The sequence below is a fragment of the Coptis chinensis genome, chromosome 3, assembly GCF_015680905.1.
Source record: "Coptis chinensis isolate HL-2020 chromosome 3, ASM1568090v1, whole genome shotgun sequence".
NCBI classification, from domain to species: domain Eukaryota; kingdom Viridiplantae; phylum Streptophyta; class Magnoliopsida; order Ranunculales; family Ranunculaceae; genus Coptis; species Coptis chinensis.
The window spans coordinates 88943742-88965342 of NC_141458.1; the positions used below are offsets into that span (position 1 = coordinate 88943742).

General features: G+C 32.7%; 2 protein-coding genes and 1 non-coding gene across 3 annotated transcripts; 1 reads left to right on the plus strand and 2 right to left on the minus strand.

Annotated features, from left to right (window-relative positions):
* LOC147511483 (uncharacterized) lies at positions 1–2448 on the plus strand. The gene is made up of 3 exons (XM_086598484.1): positions 1–1894; positions 2003–2101; positions 2207–2448. Exons 1-3 carry the CDS (start codon positions 1–3, stop codon positions 2446–2448), a joined length of 2235 nt encoding a protein of 744 aa, XP_086454610.1.
* Positions 535–641, minus strand: LOC147511484 (small nucleolar RNA R71). Its single transcript, XR_015219625.1, has one exon. It is a non-coding gene; the product is annotated as a small nucleolar RNA R71 (small nucleolar RNA).
* Positions 2449–19694: 17246 nt separating the features above from the next.
* LOC147511485 (uncharacterized) lies at positions 19695–21339 on the minus strand. Its single transcript, XM_086599384.1, has 2 exons — positions 21057–21339; positions 19695–20377 (listed from the first exon to the last, which is right to left on the minus strand). Exon 2 carries the CDS (start codon positions 20353–20355, stop codon positions 19855–19857), a length of 501 nt encoding a protein of 166 aa, XP_086455510.1. The 5' UTR covers positions 20356–20377; positions 21057–21339; the 3' UTR covers positions 19695–19854.
* Between the last annotated feature and the right edge of the window lie 262 nt (positions 21340–21601).

Below are 21601 nucleotides of genomic sequence, written 5' to 3' on the forward strand. Positions count from 1 at the left end.
ATGGTAGAAACTCGAGCTTATAACATACCAATTGCACCGTTTGATCCTGAGATTGAACGCACACTCCATAGGAGAAGTAGAAACCCCGAGTTAGAGGTAACCGTAATGTTTGTTGGCAATACACCTATTTTTGTTGACATGGAGGGTAATAACAATGACGTGGTTGCCCAAGTACCTAGATCTATTAAGGAATTCATATATCATACTAGGACAAGCCGACCATCTTGCATCGTTCTCCCACCGACCAATGCTAATCACTTTGAGTTAAAGCCTAATCTACTTGGGCTACTTCCTAAGTATAGGGGGATGGATGAGGAAGATCCATATCTTCATGTAAGAGAATTTGAAGATATTTGTGGGATTGTCAAGCTTCAGCAGTTTAGCGATGAGGCTATAAAACTGAAGTTATTCCATTTTTCCCTTAAAGAGAGAGCAAAGAGTTGGTTTCACACTCTTCCATCTACTTCCATAGCTACATGGGAGAAATTATGCATTGTGTTTTTAAATAATTTTTTCCCTAATCATAAGGCAACTACGTTTAGAAATGAGATTTCATCTTTGTGCCAAAATGAGGGAGAGTCATTATGGAAGTGTATGGAGAGATTTAAGGACATGCTCTTGCAGTGTCCTAACCATGGCCTAGAGAAGGATAGGCTAGTACAGATTCTCTATGAGGGTCTTGATTTTAGCTCTAAGGCTATGATTGGGACCATGAGTGCCAGAGATTTCTGTGAAAAGACTATAGATGAAGGATGGACCTTTTTAGAAGAAGTCTCTGAAAAGGTCCAGCAATGGGAAACTAGCTGTGAGCCTAAGAAGGTGGCTAGTAGTACTACAAAGAATGTTTTGTTTCACGTTGATAAGAAGTTCGACGCGAATGCCAAAATGGCTGCCTTAGTTAGAATAGTTGAGGCTCTTGAGCTAGAAAAGGAGGCTAAGTCTCCAGCTCTAGTTAAAAGTATCGAGGGCCCTAGTTGTCTTTTGTGTGATAGTCTTGATCATGTTATTGATAATTGTCGTGGCGTGACTGCACAAGTCAATGCGTTTAACACATACCAAAAGCCATACAACAATCGTATTTCTAATGCCTATAACCAAGGGTGGCATGATCACCCCAATATGTCTTGGTCCAAGGGTATACACCGGGGAGGTCCAGTTAGTAATTCCAACACAGTGCAACATTATGCACCCCAACCACTTAAGCTTTTAGCTTTAGAGGAATCCCTTGCTCAATTAACACAAAACACCATAAAATTTCAAAAAGATACCCAACAGAGTTTGCATTCAAACTCACAATCTATTGCCAAGTTCAAAATTCATATGAGTCAACTTGCAAATGCTTTGAGTGAGAGGGAGAAATGTAATTTTCCTAGCCAGCTAGTAGATAATCCAAAGGGTCAACATAAGGTAGGCTCTAACTTGAGTCGCCCTGAGCAAGTACAGTCGATTACTACCCTTAGGAGTGGTAAAAATGTTGATAATAAGGTTGAGATGCCTAGGGATGTTGAGGTTAGACTTGATCATATAGAGTGTGAACACGAGGAGAGTGATGAGAGTGGTTATGATATTCGTGATGTTTCTAGGAAGGGTGTAGAGCCTCCTATTCCTATGGAGTCTAGTCCTGTGCCACATTATATACCAAAAGCCCCTTTCCCTCATAGATTGGTTCAACCAAAGAAAGGAACACAATCTAATGAAATTTTGGATGTTTTTAACAAAGTGCAAATAAATATTCCACTCCTTGAGGCTATTAAACAAGTTCCTGCCTATGCCAAGTTCTTAAAAGATTTGTGTACTATAAAACATAAGATGCATGTGCAGAAGAGACCTTTTCTTACAGAGCAAGTAAGATCAATCATTCAATACAAAACTCCTCCTAAGTTTAAGGACCCAGGTTGTCCCACCATTTCATGTGTTATAGGAAGCCATAGGATAGAACAAGCTTTAGTTGATTTGGGAGTCAGTGTTAATTTATTACCTTATCCTGTTTATCTGCAATTAGGATTGGGAGAGCTTAAGTCCACTCCAATAACACTACAACTTGCTGATAGATCTATTAAAATCCATCGGGGTGTTGTTGAAGATGTTTTGATTCAAGTGGGTAAATTCTATTTTCCAGTAGACTTTGTGGTTCTTGATACTTAACCTATCCAAAATTTGAAAGGGAATATTCCTATGATTCTTGGTAGGCCATTTTTTGCTACAGCTAATGCCATTATAAATTGTAGAAATGGGCTCATGAATATCTCGTTTGGAAACATGAAAGTTGAGCTCAATGTTTTTTATGTGAGTAAGCCGTTTGTGGAGTCAGAGAATATTTGTGAGGTTAATATGATTGAGGGTAATAGTCAACTATTGGTAACTAGTAATGACACTGATATTCATTTTGACGATGATTTTTGGTTGTCTGATTCGGATGAGCCACTGGATGTGTGCCTGGCTCTTTAGAGATAGTGATGATGAGATACTTAGGGAAGTGGTGACCGCTTTATCAAAGGAACTTTCGTTTGATAGTACTCCTAATGTTAATTCTTCATATATATTCTAATAATATTGTTCCCCTTTCTAATCTTTGCATTCCATGTTTTGATTATAATTATGATTCCATGGTGAATGAGTCTCATGAGAAACTTCTAGAGATTTATCTTGATTTGTTAATTAAAAATCAGCAGTTACTTGAGGAAAATGAGAAGTTAACTGAAAGAATCTTATCTCTTGAGAATGAAAACATTGTTTTAAGTTCTCATGCTAATGAGACTATATGTATTGCTAATAAGTTACAAGTAGAGAATGAATCTTTTATGACTATGAATAGTTTTTTGGAATGCGAGTTTGGAATGCTTAAGGAAAAATACAAATCTATTGACATTATGATGAGTTCTAACTCAATTCCATCTTCTTCAGAACCGCTTAATGTTACTTCTACCTCCTATGTTGATCGTACTAGACAACCTCTTATTTGTTATTATTGTGGTGGTGTAGGTCATATTAAGTATCACTGTCATGTTAGAAGAAGCAATTCTCAGGTTTGGTGTAAAACCACTAGTCATGCACACATGCTATTTTTTTAAAACCAGGTTCCACAATCATGTGCTCCATCTCATAACCATGCTAATGATGTTATTATATATAGTATACCTAATAAAGTTATGAGATGTGATTATAATTTGCCTAGGAATCATGGTAAGAAAATGGGAGTGAAATATAAACAGCCACAACCTAGACACTTTCCACCTAAGGTCTGTGCTGTTTGGGTAAGAAAAAATGATTTGAAAATGTTATCTTATTTACGAAAATCTGATGGCATTATTACTATTTGTTAGATGCATTGTCTCATGTTCACGTACTATTTATTGCCTTTTCATATCTTATTAGGTGATACATGGAATGGTTAAGTATTGTTTTGCATAAGTTTGGGGGTGATAGTGTTTATATTAAGCATTGTATGATCTTTTGCTTAAGCTTTGAATATTTGATTATCTGCATGACATTGCATGCATGCATATGGTAATGCTAATCCACGAATTGGGTGGGTGAAGCATTCGTCTGCTAGAGACGTTAACTGTAGCGCTTATGGGAGGCAACCCGTGTTTTTGTTTTTTGTTTTTGTTGAGTTTTTTATGCACATATCTCATGCATTCCACTTTAACACCTTTTCTCCGCCTTTTTAGATACGTGTAGCTCTATGGGATGAGATATGTGACACATATGTTAGTTGTTGTAGTAATTTGGTTCCTTATACATATTATCATTGTATATCTTTGGTAAGGTACTAATTTCTACACGTGACTCGAGCTTTATTTTTCGTTCATGGAGCTATTGGTAACCTCTTTCCTTTATCTTTACTTGTCCATGTTGTTATTTTTTTTTAATTTAAGCATACATGTTAACATTGAGGACAATGTCTAAGATAAGTTTAGGGGTGGGAACAAAATATTTTGTTTAGCGAAAAATAATAATTATTTATACTATACACTTAGTGTAATAGTATTGTTTCCTTTTCTATGATAATAATAGTCTAGAAGTCTCAATTAACATTAGAATTAAGAGTAGTTATTAGAAACTTAGGTTAATATATAGATAATAGTCATTGCATCTTTTCATAAATATCTTGCATGAACATCATGATTGTATTTGGCATTATTTTTCTGAGACCTAGGTTAGAATGCTTAATTTTACGTATCCTGTGAGAATCTAGCCTAAAAGTCTCATACGAGTGATATATGAGTAATGACACAAGAAAAAAGTTAATTCCGAGTAGAGAAATCACATGTCCACTTGCTTGATCAATATACCATATCCTAAGAAAGATTTTAGGCCATCTTTTGATCGATATAGCCAGAAATTCAAACCCTAAAGAATATTTTTTCGATAATTGCCCCACTCAGCCTTTTCTTTTAGCATTTTCATAAATCGCAAATTCCTTACCCTATATAAAAAAAATAAAAAATAAAAATAAAAATAGCCTACCCATTGGATAAGTTTGAGAAATAGGATGAAGTAAAGAAAAATAGAAGAGAAAGCCCTGTGCAGAAACAAAAAAAATAATAATAATAATAATAATAAATAAAATAAAATAAAATAAAATAAAAATAAAAATAAAAATAAAAATAAAAATTGTTAGTTGCTTCAAAAGAAAAATAAGAAAAATAAAAGAAGTTTTCATCCAAAGAAAAGAAAAATGAATAGAAATAAAATAAAAAGTTAGAACTCCAAAAACATAATTAAATGAATCAAAAGCCAAAACAAAAAGGCTAAGGATGGAAACAAAGTGTAGAGGCAAAGTAAGAGCAAGGCTTTCTCTAGTTACATATTTTGAATACCTTATTTTCTCAGACTTGTCTATTTTGTTTATCCATTCCATTTATTTTTAAACTATCACCTAAGTCATCACCTAATAAAGACCTTTAGCTTAATTAGAAATAGGTTGGTGTGATAGTATGTGGTAGATGTGATTAATCGACCTCGGCTCCTTTAAATTGTCATTGAGATTGAGAGGAAAAGTGTGCCCACTACACACTGGAGTGAGCGAAACCTGAGTGAAAAAATCAGAGTATTTTTGTCTTGACACATTTGTGAGGACCTACTTAGGGACGCTATTCCAAAGTTTCATAAACAGACCTGCCATTGCATTTCATAGTATAGTTCATTGCATGTATATTTATTTTTAGATTATTTGTTTATTATGCATGTACTAACTTATATTTTAAAATGAGTATTCTTTATTCCTTGCTAGTGAGATTTATAGACACCTGAGGTAAATTAAGGAAACATTGATGTTATTTCTTAGTCACTATAGTATAGATGAAGTTGTGAGTATCTTCTCTGAAAACTCTCACGAGACTAAACTCGTCCACTAAGGTAACCTAGCTAGGGGTTTAAAAGGCTTGTTACACATGCTAAGTGTAATCATGATTCCTACAAAAGTGAGTTAGGATTTTTAATTTTTGCTATTAGTTTAGAGATAGTTTGTTCGAGGACTAGCAAAATGTAAGTTTGGGGGTATTTGATAAGCACATAAATGTTACACATTTATGCCCATATTTATGTTATATTGTCTAGTTAGTTAATATAAGTTTATTTGATTAGTCTATTTCCTTGGTTTTACATAAATCAATGCGAATACGAAGAAACGGGCTTAGACTGAGGACTTTACGGCGTTATAAGATTCTCACGACTTGATTACAGAGAGAATACACAAAATAAGATATGAAATAACATGTGTATGATATTATAAAGCTACTGTAAAAAGTTGAGGTACTGTTGTAGAGAGCGCACCAAATGCAATAATGATGCATGCTCCGTATCACCATATGTATTCATTTATAAAAAGAATGGGTCCCCCCCCCCCAACACACTTTAACGCTTTATGTCGGTCAGCTAGATTTAACTCTCATTGACCGTTAGTCCAGGTTTTCTATTTTCTTCTAATAAAAAAATAAATAATAATCTAAAACTCCCATGATGAAATGTCAAATATGCCCTTAATGATTTTTATTTCGTATGCAATTTGCTATTTAAAATCAAGTCTTTCTATTGTACTATTTAACAAGCATGAACCAATAAACACACTCAACGAATGTTTAAAGTTTTAATTCATGTATTTGATGGCCATTAAGGGTATATTTGATATTTCATCAGGAAAGTTTTAGATTATTTTTATTAGGGGTGTGCAAAAATCCGATATATCGACAAAACCGATCGACCCAATCTGAACCATGTCAAATGGGTCGGTTATTTATTCATGTCGGTTCGGACCGGTTTGGAATAAAGCAAAACCAACTAAGTCGGTTCGGTGATCGGTTAATATTTGTGATAACCGACCCGACCCGCTATACCTTAATTTAATGCAAAAGTTGTCTCCATTAGTGATATTTGTATTTTATAAAGTCAAGTTTTTATTGTCTCATGGTCCCCACGTCCCAACTAATGTAGACAAAGTCTGCCAAGTGCACGTTTTCTACACCTACACATTAATAAATATTAAATAAATTAATAAAGTACAAGTATAGTGGTGGGCTTTGAAAAAACAAATGTACGAAGTGGTGGAGTTTCGTCTCTCCATATCTATATTTTTTCTCTTCTTCTCGATAAACTTTGTTTTGATACTTGTTTTTTTTTTTGGGTTGTCTGAAGCATGGACCAAAAACGATATACGATATATCGCCGATATATATTGGTAGTACAACCGACATCGATAGATATATATCCACCGGAAGGGTCGATAAAGAATTTCCGGAACTTTATATCACCGATATAATCGATACCGATATATACGTCGGTGGATATTTCAATATAATAGATATTATACGATATATCCCATTTGGATTTAAAAAAAAAATGGATATATCCAGAAATATCTCGATATATATCGGGTTTTTAGGTACACCGATATATTGATCGATATCGATAATGAAACAAACGAACAACAGCAAAGCTAGAAGGGAAGGGTCCTAAAGGATACCTCGTACCCACGTCGGTGGCTCTAAAGAGATACCCCACCTGCTCGCTGGTGGATAATGTCAACATCTTTCGTTGATTAAAAAAGAGCTACTAATTTCAGATGGTGTTAGTGGATTTAATTTGTTGTTTTTTCAAGTTCTGGTTTGGTTTGTGTTAAGAAGAAGGGTTATTCGGTTTGCTGATTCACATTCAATTCATTGGTTTTGCTTCAATTAGATCTTCAGATTCAGTTTTTTAATTGATTTGATTTTCAGATTCAGTTTATGGTCGGTTCAGTTAATATCGGTTAAAACCATGAAATAATCGGTTTGGACATCGGTTATGTTGGAAATTATTTGGTTCGGTTTCGGATTGGTTACATCTGGAGTATCGGTTCAGTTCCTGTTGCACATAATCCAACTGGGTCGGTTCGGTGGTTGGTTTTAGCCCAAACCCAACCCGAACCGACTCATACACACACCTAATTTTTATTATTATTTTATTAAAAGAAAATAGAAAACATGAACGGTTAATGAGAGTCAAACCTAATTGACTGACTGGCATCAAGCTTTAAAGTTGGAGGGGGGTCAATGGGCCAAAACCTAATATTGAATTAAGAGTGGGCCAAAATCTAATTATCATATTATCATATGGGCCAAAAACTAAAAAACCCAACAATAAAAGGAGTGTCACCGTTACAACAGTTCGATCTATAGAAGCATTCAAGCTTTACATGGCTGCTTTCAGTTTAGAAATCTGAAATACGTCAACTCTTGATTTTCAATCCTTTTGATAAATTCATAAAACTTGTTTTTCCAGTCCACCATTGTGTTCTTCCTCTTGGGAGTGTCGTGCCCTTTCGAGCACAATATGCATCTACAACGAAGTTACATTCCCTCCAAGTTGAGGAAATGTGTAACCATTCCACCTTACTTCTATACTTGTTCAATGTGAGAGTAATATTTGGCATGCATCTAAAAGCAAGATGGAAGAGATCAGCTTCACAAATGGAACATTATTCGTGGATCACTCACACCTTCAGAGAAGCTAACTTTGGTGCAGATGCGCTGCAAAAAACGGTGTACTCATGAACTCAGAAGAGTGTCTTTGGAGAACTACTAGGCCAATTTAATATTTCTCTTCCATAGAATGTCCATTCAGTACGTCCGTACTATATAGATTTGATTGACATTAGCTATGATACTTTTGCATTAAGAATCATTATAGATTTGATTAGACATTAGCTATAATACTTTTGCATTAAGAATCATTATAGATTTGATTAGACATTAGCTATAAGACTTTTGTATTAAGAATCATGTAACACCAAAACTCTTGATGTAACATCCTCCATACCCACTACGTCAATAATATATATATCTTTACCTGCGTGAAAAATAATTATCAAGTTCCAAAAGTAATAATATAAAATTCAAACTATTGTCATCATAAAGTAAAATTGTGCATAATTGATTAATCATTTATGGCTTGCCCAAAGACCGAACAAAAGATTGTAGATCCATTGATTTAACTTAATCCAATTTGAAGTGGACTTAACCAGCATTAGAGTGGATGCCCATGCTGACGTACTGGTTGGATGAAACCTTAGGGTGGACAGAGAACTTAGATGAGCACATCACCAACTTAGGTGTCTATACTTGCTGCCTAATAATGGGGGTTTGGGAGCATAGAAATAAAATCATCTTTAGTGCAGGGCAGAAGAGTAGGAAAGCTATCCTAGCCTCAACAGCTGCTGCATGGGATAGATTTTGACATCAACAAGTTAGGTGTCTATGCGTGCTGTCACCAGCGCACGTACGGAGACATTCTCAACATAATTCTGACTCTTTTCAATGAAGGAGTAACTAGATTTTGAACCCGCTGTCTATTAAATATTTTGTGTATTGAAAATACTTTACAAAATGTCTTATATAAAATTTCGAATCAGAATATATTTTTATTGAAAATAAACTGAAATACGTTAATGAGCAACGATTATAGTGCATAAGTACTTGGAAACTAAGATATCAAATTGAGATAGCCTCTTCACTTTGTAGTTTAGGATATTAATCCGTAATTTTCAAATGAAATTATCTTAAACTCGATCTAGCTTGTATAGTAATTTTCTTAGATTTATAGTGATTTATAAGTAAATCATCACCGCTCGGCTTACGTACTAATATGTACAAATAACTAAAATATCTTTCAAATCATTAAAACAGATTGATTGTTTTCATATCCTCAAAGAATACACTACTCCCATTTGAAAAGATTTATCACATGAACGTGTTCTACGATGAATTAATGAATACAAAAAAAATTCTCTTTTAAGAAAATGCATTCACCTACTTAGAATACTCCTCCAAGTATTTTCTTTTTTTTTAGGTGATTGTTTGTATACATGCAAAATATACTTATTCAATTCCAACATGAATAACAAAGAAGATCATGTCGTTCTATGTCTTTCGTCAATGTGAACATGTCAAAATGTTAACGTAAAATTGGGTGGGTAAAATGAGTAATGACCATTAATTTTTAGATTTGAACAATCTAATAATCAAATGGATAAAAGAAGAGTGTGTCTTTCAAATAACATTCCATTTCCAAACTTGAAACTTCTAAGACACACCTTGAACTTACAATAAAATGTTCAAATATTACATCTTATTCCACCTTTTTCCTTATTTCTTATATTAAATCAATTTAACTATTCTCAATATTTCTGCAATCATATTGCAAAACAAAGTTCGGATGAAGAAATAGTACCACAAAGTTCTTCCAATATTGCACTAATGTTGAAAGGGTTAAGTTTGATGGTATTAATAAAGTGCCACAAAAATATGTATAACAATAATTCACAAACACTTTTCACTCTTTTGGACCAAAGAATTATCATCCATCAATTATCAATTATCAGTAAAACACTTGTAAGAATTTTTAAGCTTCGATATATTTTACTCCAAAATTATTAAAATTCCTACAGCCAAAAAATGTTTAGGTGACTCTCTTTCCAACCAAAGTTTGTTGTGTATCAAATAAAGGTTGTTGAGCTATTGCAAGTTCAACTGTAGTTCCATCGCTTTGAAATGCTCATCACAATGCAAATTCAATAATAGCTTTCTTATGCAATACCAAGAGTAGCTCATATAGGACATCATATTATTATGCAACTTGGCAAGACCCTATTCCATGATGATATGGACATTCTATAAGCATCCACACTTATTTATGAAGTTAGATAGGTGAAACATACTTGGCAGGATCCTACTCCATGATGTGAACATTCTATAATCATCCTGACCTATATTTTTTAGTACTATCACATCTTCCTGCACTCATAATGAGCACAAATTTTGAAAATTTATTTTTAGCACTATCCCATCTTTCTGTACTCGGGAAAAAAAAAGAACAAAACTTAGGAAACCAAAGACAGATGCCTCAATCAGTTAATTTAATCCTCGCTCCTGAATGAAGTGATTTCACTCATCGTATCTTGTATTTGTTATAAGAGTCAGTTCCGATTTTTGTTCTAGAAGCTGAAATGAAATGTAAGAAGGTTGTTTATATTCAGTTCAAAGAAATCCAATGTATTGTTTATAAATGAAATTAATTAAGTACATATACTTAAGGTTTTGCTTACCATTTGGGCCCTAAAGGAAACCGTCCCAAGTACCAAATACAATTTTGCTTTTGAGTTCATTTGTGTTTCCCAATGATATCCGAATACAAAATCTAGATTGTTATAGTCAGCTCTTATTGTGATGGAAAAAGCTCTATGGATTCACATGTAAACGTATTATATTGTTCTATATACATTGAATAGAAAAATATCATATGCATAACCGTGCATTACATCTACATACCTGTCTTCCAAATATGACTATTGGTGATCGTTCGATCCTTTCATAGTGTTTTTAAACTTATAGAAGCATAGTTCTATATATTAATGAGAAAGAACTTGGGAGAGTTTGCACCTTGGCATTTGATCTCATGTTAATTTTGGCATTTCTGAATTGAGTGTTCAAATGTATGTATGTGAGAGGTTGTGTTTGGATGATTATTGGATATATCATTAGATTGTCTAAATAAATAATGTCATACAAAGAAACATAAATCAAATGTGCAAATAAAAGCACCCCTTCATAATAAACCGGTTTTCTTTTTACAGATTTAGACTTTCAATATGTATTATCATATTGTAGCATACATGTGTTTGAAAATTAGAATGAGAACGAAAAGGAAGAAAAGTGCATATGTTAAAAATGTGAGAGTGTGTGATGGGTATTCGGGCACTTACTCGGGAATTATATTGGTATACTTCTTAAGAAGTTAATAACCAACAACAAATGCAAATTCCATGTATATAAAAGGGTTATGCGAATAACATTTTGAGTGTTCTAATTCGGTATATTTCACATAATTCTTAGAGAATGTTGGGAACCGTCGGAAGCTGATTTTACACCCTATAATAAGTTATTAACTGAAGAATATGTAGTATTTTTGAGGCTGCGTTAAGTATATATTCAAAATAAGTCGGTGCTTTATCATAGACACTAAAAGTGTATGATTTGTAATAGAGAATTAGCTTCTACAAATCACCTATTTTTTAGCAATTTTTTTTATTTGATCAAATATATAAGAATTGGAACACAAAGTGTTTGATTCGTAATAGGAAATTACCTTCTACAAATCACATATTTTTTACCAATTTTTTTTTATTTGATCAAATATATAAGAATTGGAAATACACTCAAACTCTCCAAAGAGGTTCCATGTACATGGGGTTGTAGGCTATTAGAAAAGATTATCTTTCATATTAGAGTGCGACATAGGAGAGAGAAAATGTTAACTCTCATATTAGAGTGCCACCTAGGAGAGAAAAAAGGCTAGCTCTTATATATATATATATATATAATACGAACTATAATAATACAAATAATAATAATAATCGGTGTCGGCCCTGAGTTTCTGGTGGCCCGGAGCCAACTCTTAAAATGTGGCCCTATATGTGTCCATTCACATGTCAAAAACAAAAATTGATACATTTTTTTTTTTGCCTTGCGTTATTATTTGTTTTCTCTTCTTTTTAGTCGAATATAATTCCTTTTTGTTTTATGTAACAAATAAGATTGTATGCATCTTTTGACTTCGTAATCTGTGAAATAGCAAGTGGATTTAATAATTTCATTAGCCATATATAAGCTTCAATTAAGCCTATAATTATATTATTCTTATTAGTAAGTGTATATTGCAAGGTGCGTTAAATTGTTTCAGTAGACTCTAGTGGTAGACTGGTGGCTCCTTATTTTGCCAAAATAATGGGGGACCAAAATGCTTGCTTGTGTGGCTCTGCCTCAGGGCCTGCACTGATAATAATGCTAATAGTTCTTCTAGTAATAGTACTGAGATATGTTTTAATGTTGCCTTTCATAGATTGAGCGGTAAAGCAGCTGCAGGAGCCATAGCTAGAGATGAGGAAGGGAATCTGATGAAGGTAGTTGTCAGAAGATTCAATATTGCATCTTCTTCTCAGGAGGTTGAACTCATTACAGCTGAAGTTGCTACTCTGTTGGCTAAAAAGTGCATGCTGAATTGGTGATCTTCAAAGGGGACAACCAAAGCGTCATCAAAACTCTTAATAGCTCTCTGGACAACTGTTGGAAATCTAGGAGTATTGTGTCTTTTTTTTAAAAAAAAAAAAATTGGTTGTGCACTTGTGTTGTCTAATTTTAGGGTCATTTGGGTGCCTAAGGTGGTCTTAGGTGAAGCTCATGATTTGGCTGCCTGGGCCATCAAGGGCAGTAGTGTTGAGTTGCTCCCTATCTACTATCTCTATACTAAAGCAGAGACCTCTAATGGAGGATTTTCTCTCTCCTATGTGGCACTCTAATATGAAAGTTAGTTTTTTTTCTCTCCTATGTCGCACTCAAATATGAAAGATAGTCTTTTTTAATATCCTACAATCCCACATACATGGAACCTTTTTGGAGAGTTTGAGTGTATTTCTAATTCTTATATTTTGAGAGTTTGAGTGTATTTCCAAGTCTTATATATTTGATCAAATAAAAAAAATTGCTAAAAAATAGGTGATTTGTAAAAGGTAATTTCCGATTACGAATCAAACACTTTTAGTGTTCCAATTCTTATATATTTAATCAAATAAAAAAATTACTAAAACATGGGTGATTTGTAAAAACTAATTTTCTATTATAAATCATCAATTTTAGTGTCTATGATAAAGCACCGACTTATTTCAAATAAATCCTTAACACGGCCTCAAAACATAGTTAAAAACAATTATACAAAAAATAACATCACAAAATATATAATAGAAAATGAAAAAAAAAAATGACAAAACAATAATGACAAATATTTAAAAAAATATATAATACTGAATGAAACTAACATCAAAAAACAATTAATGGGGAACCGAAAACTAGATGCAAATGCATCGAACTAACCTCAAAGATTAAATTAATGGGAAATCGAAAACTTGATGCAAATGCATTGAACTAACCTCAAAGAAAAATTAATTATAAATTGGAAACATGATGCAAATGCGTGGAACTAATCTTAAAAAATAATTAACGAGAAATCAAAAACCGGATGCAACTGCACTAAATTAATCTCAAAAAATATACTGGATGCAAATGCATTGAACTAACCTCAAGAAATAATTAACGGAAAATCGAAAACTGGATGCAAATTCATTGAACTAACCTCAAACAATAATTAACGGGAAATCGGAAACTAGATGCAAATGCAACTTTATCAAATAATAAACGAGAAATCGGAAACTGGATGCAAATATATTAAACTAATATCACAGAATAATTAACGGGAAATCAAAATTAAAACTGGATGCAAAAGCATTGAACTGACCTCAAAGAACAATTAACAGGAAATTGGAAATTGGATTCAAATGTATTGAACTAATTGAAAAGAATAATTAATGAGAAATCAGAAATTGGATGCAACTGCATTGAACTGATCTCAAAAAATAAATAACGGGAATTGGAAATTAGATGCAACTGCATTGAACTAATCTCAAAATATAAATAACAAAAAATCAGAAATTGAATACAAATGCATTGAACTAACCTCAAAACATAGTTGGGTTATATGTTGTGGGAATGTCTCGATAAGTATAGTTTGGCATTTAAAATGGTGTTTATCTTATCTCTTTCCATATAATTGGGAACTTCTTGCTATTCAAGTAGTTTCAATATATATGAACTTTACCTTATTAGGCAATGTCACAAAACTCCAATCAAACTTCTATTATTAAACAACAAAATAAAGTTAAAGGGTTTTATCAAAGGTGAGTTCTTTTTTTTTAATGGAGAATGAGGTTTTCATGTTATAAGAAATTTGGTTGAGTGATCTATATAATATTAATATATAATAGTTCTACATATTTGCAAATATTTTTGAGAATAATTAATATAACAACACCCGTTCGTAGATAATATTTGAATATTCCACATAGTGAGCTATGCATAATTTAAAGAATAATTAATAGGAAATTGGGAACTGGATAATCTTCGATGATCCCACATAGTAAATCAAGCATAATTTATTTTTTATATCATGTTTGCAAGGACACTATAGATGGATCAATATAAGTTGGAATTACACACACATTAGATAATTAAAAGAAAATTGGAAACTATATTCAAATACATAACTGAGCTCAAAGAGTAATTAACGAAAAATCGGAAACTTTATGCAAATGCAATAAACTAAACTAAAAAAGTAATTAACTAGAAATCGAAAACTGGATGCAATTGCATTAAACTAATGTCAGATAATAACTAATGGGAAATTAAATATTAGATGCAAATCCTTGAAAAATATTTAACGGAAAATCGGAAACGGTATGCAAATACATCAAACAAACCTCAGATAATAATTAATGGGAAACCGGAAAGTAGATGCAAATGCATTGAACTAAACTCAAAAAATAATTAACAGAAAATAAAAACCTTAATGCAACTGTATTGAACTAACCTCATAGAATAATTGGTGGGAAATCGAAAACTAAATGCAAATGCATTGAAATAATCTCAAAGAATAATTAACGGGAAATCAGAAACCGGATATAATTGCATCGAACTAACCTCAAAGCATAAATAATCAGAAACTAGATGTTAATGTATTGAACTAACCTTAAAGAGTTATTAACTGGAAATCGGAAACTGGATCCAAATGTAATGAACTAATCTCAAAGACTAATTAACGAAACATTAAAAAATAGATGAAACTGCATTGAACTAACCTAAATAAATAATTAACGAAAAATTATAAATTTGATGTAACTGCATTAAACTAAGCTCAAAAAATAATTAACGGAAAATCGGAAACTTGATGCAAATGCATTGAACTAACCTCAAAGAACAATTAACAAAAAATCAAAATTTGGATGCAACTGTATTGAACTAACCTCAAAGAATAATTAACGGAAAACCAAAAACTGGATGCAACTACATTAAACTAAAATCAAAGATTAACTAACGGAAAATCAGAAATTGGATGCAAATGCATTAAAATAACCTCAAAAAATAATTAACTGAAAATCGGAAGTCGGATGTAACTGTATCGCACTGACCTCAAAGCATAAATGTCCATTTTTTTGGCCTTCTCACATTAGTAATTACGAGTAATTAGGAATCCAAAACGAAAGTGAGTTTATAAAAACAGACTCTTACATGTATGCAAACTATATAGAAATTTTACACTATCAAACTAACCTAAAAAAACAATTAACGAAAAATCAGAAACTGGATGCAGATGTATTGAACTAACCTCAAAGAGTAATTAACGGGAGATTGGAACATGGATGCAAATGCAATGAACTAATCTCAAATACTAATTAACGAAACATCGAAAACTGGATGCAACTATACTGAATTAACATTAATGAATAACTAACGGAAAATCATAAAGTGGATGCAATTGCACTGAACTAACCTTAAATAATAATTAACGAAAAATCGGAAACTTTATACAACTGCATTGAACTAACCTCAAAGAATAATTAATGTGAATTTGGAAACTGGATGCAACGTACTACATTAAACTAACATCAAAGAATAATTAATGGAAAATCAGAAACTTGATGCAAATGTATTGAATTAATAATCTTAAAACATATTTGTATTATATGTAGGGGGAATAAATGTCTCGACAAATATAGTTTTGCATTTTAAGTAGTGTTTATCATAATTTTTTTTATTGTAATTGGGAATGCATTACTATTCAAGTAGCTTCAATATTATCTTCGCCACATTGGGCATTCTCACAAAACTTCAATCAAACTTCTATTGTTAAACCTAACAATAAAAAGAAGTCGATGAGTTTTATCAAGGATTGGTGCTTCTTTTTTATAGAGAGTGGTGCAAGAAATTTAAATAAGTAATTAATATAATTTTCATATCTCATAGTTATACATAGTTGCTAATATTTTTTAGAATAATTTAATATAACGGCATCCGTTCGTAGGACACGTTCATGTGATAAATCTTTTTAAGTGGGAGTAATATATTCATTTGAGGTCGGATATAAAAACAATCAATTTGTTTTAGTGATTTGTACACATTAGTACGTAAGCTGAGCGGTGATGATTTACCGCTAAATCACCATAAATCTAATAAAACTATTATACAAGCTAGATCGAGTTTAAGATAATTCCATTTAAAAATTACGGATTAATATCCTAAACCACAAAGTGAATAGGCTATCTTAATTTGATCCCTTAGTTTTCAAGTATTTATGCACCATAATCGCTGCTCATTAACGTATTTCGGTTTATTTTCAATAAAAATATTTTTTTATTCTAAAATTTGTCGTTAAATCACCATAAATCTAAGAAAACTATTATACAAGCTAGATCGAGTTTAAGATAATTCTATTTGAAAATTACGGATTAATATCATAAACCACAAAGTGAATAGGCTATCTCAATTTGATCCCTTAGTTTTCAAGTACTTATGCACCATAATCGTTGCTCATTAAAGTATTTCGATTTATTTTCAATAAAAATATATTCTGATGCGAAAATTTGCTGTTAAATCACCATAAATCTAAGAAAACTATTATACAAGCTAGATCGAGTTTAAAATAATTCTATTTGAAAATTATGGATTAATATCCTAAACCACAAAGTGAATAGGCTATCTCAATTTGATCATTTAGTTTCCAAGTACTTATGCACCATAATCGCTGTTTATTAACGTATTTCGGTTTATTTTCAATAAAAATATATTCTGATTCGAAAATTATTGTGAGACATTTTGTAAAGCCTTTTCAGCACACAAAATATTTAATAGATCCCAAGTTTATGCTTTGTCCAAAATCTAGTAAGTATGTCTATAATTCAGTCTATGTCAGTGTCTGGTCCAGTTGAAACCTCTATTTTAAGCTTATAATGCATTATATCCTTTATCGAAAAAAAAAAAAGGAAGTGGAGCATGGTCATTAAGACAACTGAACCAATTTGAAATGGACTTGAGGAAATCGAGCCAAGCATAAATCTCATTCTTAAGCCATGCGTGCACTAAGTTTTGGTTGAATTTGCATCATCTTTCATGGCAATTTCGTTAGTGGAAGTGTGGAACCACCAACTAACAACCAGGACCCCATTGATATGTTGGTAGTTTGGTCACGGATCAAGTCGTGGTGCATTAAAAAAAAACCAACAAAAAGAAAAAAAAAAAAAACTAACAACCCGCAGCAACGGCCGCAAGACAACTGAACCAATCAAAACACCCGATTTTGACTGTAACTTTATCCAGCAAACTTTGCTAAAAAAGTTGTTGGCATGCCAGAGTCCAGAGGTGGTTATTTCATCAGTCATCCAATGTTGTCTTTTTTGGAGAAGAGGTATCGCGAATTTTTTTCAATTCTTACTTTTGTCATTTAGAAAAGTAAACTTGTTTACCTACCAGTAAATTTTTATCACTTAAACTTGTTAAAAATATATTATCACAACTATAATTTTTTTTTATTTTTTATTTTTTGGGTAAATAGTCCAAACAATAATTGACATTCTCTAAGGTGCATTATATTGGCAGGCCTGATAGCTTGACACCCCCCTAAATTGAGATGGGCAGGCAGTGTAGACGTACTGCACTACTGCTAGTGTCGTATGAATTAGCAAAGGCAGTTCGGCCTACTATTTATAAGCCCACGGTCCAAATCATCGTGGGCTGGAGGCCCATGTACCCACTAGTCTGTAAAATAGATACGGCTTCACATCTGACATCTCTACTCAAAAGTCAAAACAGAACCCACACAACAAATTAATGGCTGATTATTCTTTAAGATTATTTCACCAGAAAATTAGTCTAGAGGACTTAGTTATAAATATTTAGTAGTCCTAAAACTCCTCTTAAATTTGTTTAGAATTTAAAGGAATATGGAACTAACCACTGTTATCCAACTTTACCAAGAATAGATTAAAAATATCCTCACTTGAAACAAACATAACCGACTATCTACCGAAAGTAATATAGTGGGATACAAAATAAAAAATTAAATTTCACACAAAAAATTCACTTATAACTATAGGGTGCATCGAGTGTATGAGTTGCTAGGAATGAGAGCCCTTTGACAATACTTTTCTTTTTTGAATACACCAAGATCTTGTGCCTATATATGAGTGGCCCAAGACTATCTTTTAGGTAGAAATGAAAAAACTAAAAATATTATGTCTCCAATATTTTTGGAGGCATTTGACACTAGTCGTTAAGTCTAAACTCCAAACCACTAGACATTAAACCCAAAATCTTTATAAACTAGACCCTAAGCCTAAACCCTAAACCTTAAGACAATAAACCCTAACCCCTATAAACTAGACCCTAAGCCTAAAACCCTAAACCTTAAGACACTAAACCCTAATCCCTATATTCTAAATTTATAAACAATAAACTCTAAACCAACCCCGTTTCATTTAATAAGTAGTTAATCAAACCCACAAAATAAATAATCAAATGCATTTTGTATTCAGATTTTAAAATGGTGTGTATGCATTTTAAAAAATATATAGGTTTATAACGTGGTGCATCTCAGATTTTAAAATATATAAGTTTATAACAATCCGTGATTTTAAAATGTATAAGTTTATAACGCCCACATTAGGATGAAAACAGATAGTAGTGTCAAATTTAACTTTTGGAGCAATATAACGATTTTTGCTAAATTTATTCAAACCCAAAATCTACTCTTTTTGTTCTTATTTCAAACCAAATCTGATTTTAAAATGATAAGTTTATAAACATTGGATGATAAGTAGTGTCAAATTTAACTTTTGGAGCAATACACGACTTTTTGCTAAATTCTATTCAAACCCAAAATCTACTCTTTTTTGTTTAAGTAGTTATCTTATCTAAAAGTAGTTATCTTATTCAATCTTTATTCGGTAGTTATCTTATCTACAAGTAGTTATTTTGGAAGGGTGAAAAAGATAATAATTTATATTTGGCACCTAGTCTCGAGTCAAAAGCTTAGATTCTAAAAGATATAAAAAACACTTATGGCAAATAAAAACAATGTAGGGGTATTAAAACCCAAAAAAATTATGGATAGGGCTTTAGAGTTGTTTTTTTTTTAAATGAGACTCTCTAGCCCAATTTCTTGATTATTTCACTACCACAGAGGTCAATTCGTCGTGCTCAGAAAGCACACTACATTTATAAAAAAAATTGACAGTGCCGAACGTTGAGATACGTGTAGCCAAGTGAGAAGTAGGTTGTGGTCGGACTGTCGGAGATCCATATTAGTAGCGCCCAAAAGTTACATTAACTGAAATGGACCACATGAACAAATAAGAAATTAATTAAGATCGAAAAGAATAATATGAGCAACTCCATGCTAAAATCCATTGTAATTCTTCAACAAACTTCTTATCCAAAACTAAATTTCTTCACAGCAAGTATTCTCTGTTAAACCCTGTAGAATTCTAACAACTTCAGCCAACACAACTCCAGGATTTGAACAGTCAATTCCTACCATTCCAGCCAGCAACTCAAGTTTCTTCTTGACACTCTCTTCGTACATACTATCAACTTCACAGCCATCACAAAGTTCATATCTTGATAATTCGTCATCAGATATATTATCGTCAACGTCCATAAGATCGTGACAAGATGTCCCAGCATCAGACTTCAGATCCAAATCTTGATCAAAAGAAAGCTCAGAGGACTCACTGTTAATAATCTCCACAACAACACCGTTGCTTCTACCAGCCTTGGCTTCTTCGAGTGCACCAATACCCTTGCACTTCACATTATTTGAATCAGATAAATCAGTCTCCAAATTCGGATAAGTAGTTGTGACAATGTCATAAGAACGATCAAAGACAATGTATTGGTTTTCGCCGCAACATAAGAATTTAGGCTTCTTGGTTGCATCCATTGTTGCACGCTAGGACGTTATCCTGAAACCAAATCAAAAGCGTTACAAATTTAATGTGACTAGTCAATGGTAAATCAACACAAAAATGGAAAAGAATTTATGTATCCTTCTGCGTTATGGATTAATCGGATGTACTTAGTTTTTCATGCGAGTTAAAAGGAAACCCTGCATAAGTTCAGCTGGCATTGGAATGTATCACAGTATACCATGACTCCATGAGAGATATCCAATGCATAATTGCGTACTACCCCGAGTAGGACCAATGCCCAGAATCCAGATCCTGTTTGGGACAACTTTAGCCGATAAAGCAGTCTAGATCCATGTTGAATTCAACACATCCATATAAATTAAAATTACAAAATGGTGCCCCTATATCAAGTGTTTAAACCAATCGAATATATTAAGCCTCTAAACTTTTTATCAGACTAGTAAGATACATGTTCATGACTTCATTGCCTTCAAGAATCAGAACTGAGGCCAACGAGCAAAATACTAAGATGATGCTCCCCTAACCTATGTTATGCAACTTTGTTTTATAACAAATACCATCATACTCCCTATCTCTCAATTCAAAACAAATTATATAAAATCGAAAAGAGTAACAAGAATACAAGATAATTATACCATAGAGTTGCAAATAATATAGAAGGAATGAAGACAATATATTCAAAAGGAAACGGTAATAAAGTTTGGAAAATTACCAGCATGCACTTGATGTCTAAGAGACGCTCCTTCAGGTGCGTATGGCTTGGTAAATGGTAATGAAGGAAAGAAATACTCAAGAACACATTGCTAGCAACTGTCACTACCACATGCATATATATAACCCAAAATCCAAACGCATGAGACTGGGCAGTGCTGCAAGTCTGCAACGAACCGACGAGTGCAGAGTGTTTAATTGCGCTGATTATTGGTTCAAGACTTCAAGTACCCCCCAAAATCTTTAAAGTGTCGTCATCGTACTAGTCCAAAAAAAACTGATTCTGGTAACACACGCTTGCTTTCAATTCATTTTTCATGCAAATCCAAAGCAAAAGCTCCATCATTAATGCCAAACAACAGCATGCCATGCAAATGCAGTTTCTGCACTTGTCAGCCTAACAAGGACAATTCCGGATTTCCGGTAAACATGTCATGTGATTTCCAAAACTGAAAAAAGGTGACAATATCTCTCGAATAGAGCACCTAAACATAAAACATGCTAGTTACCCTTCGGTCAAAGGGTCAAAGACCAGTTACAAAGTCA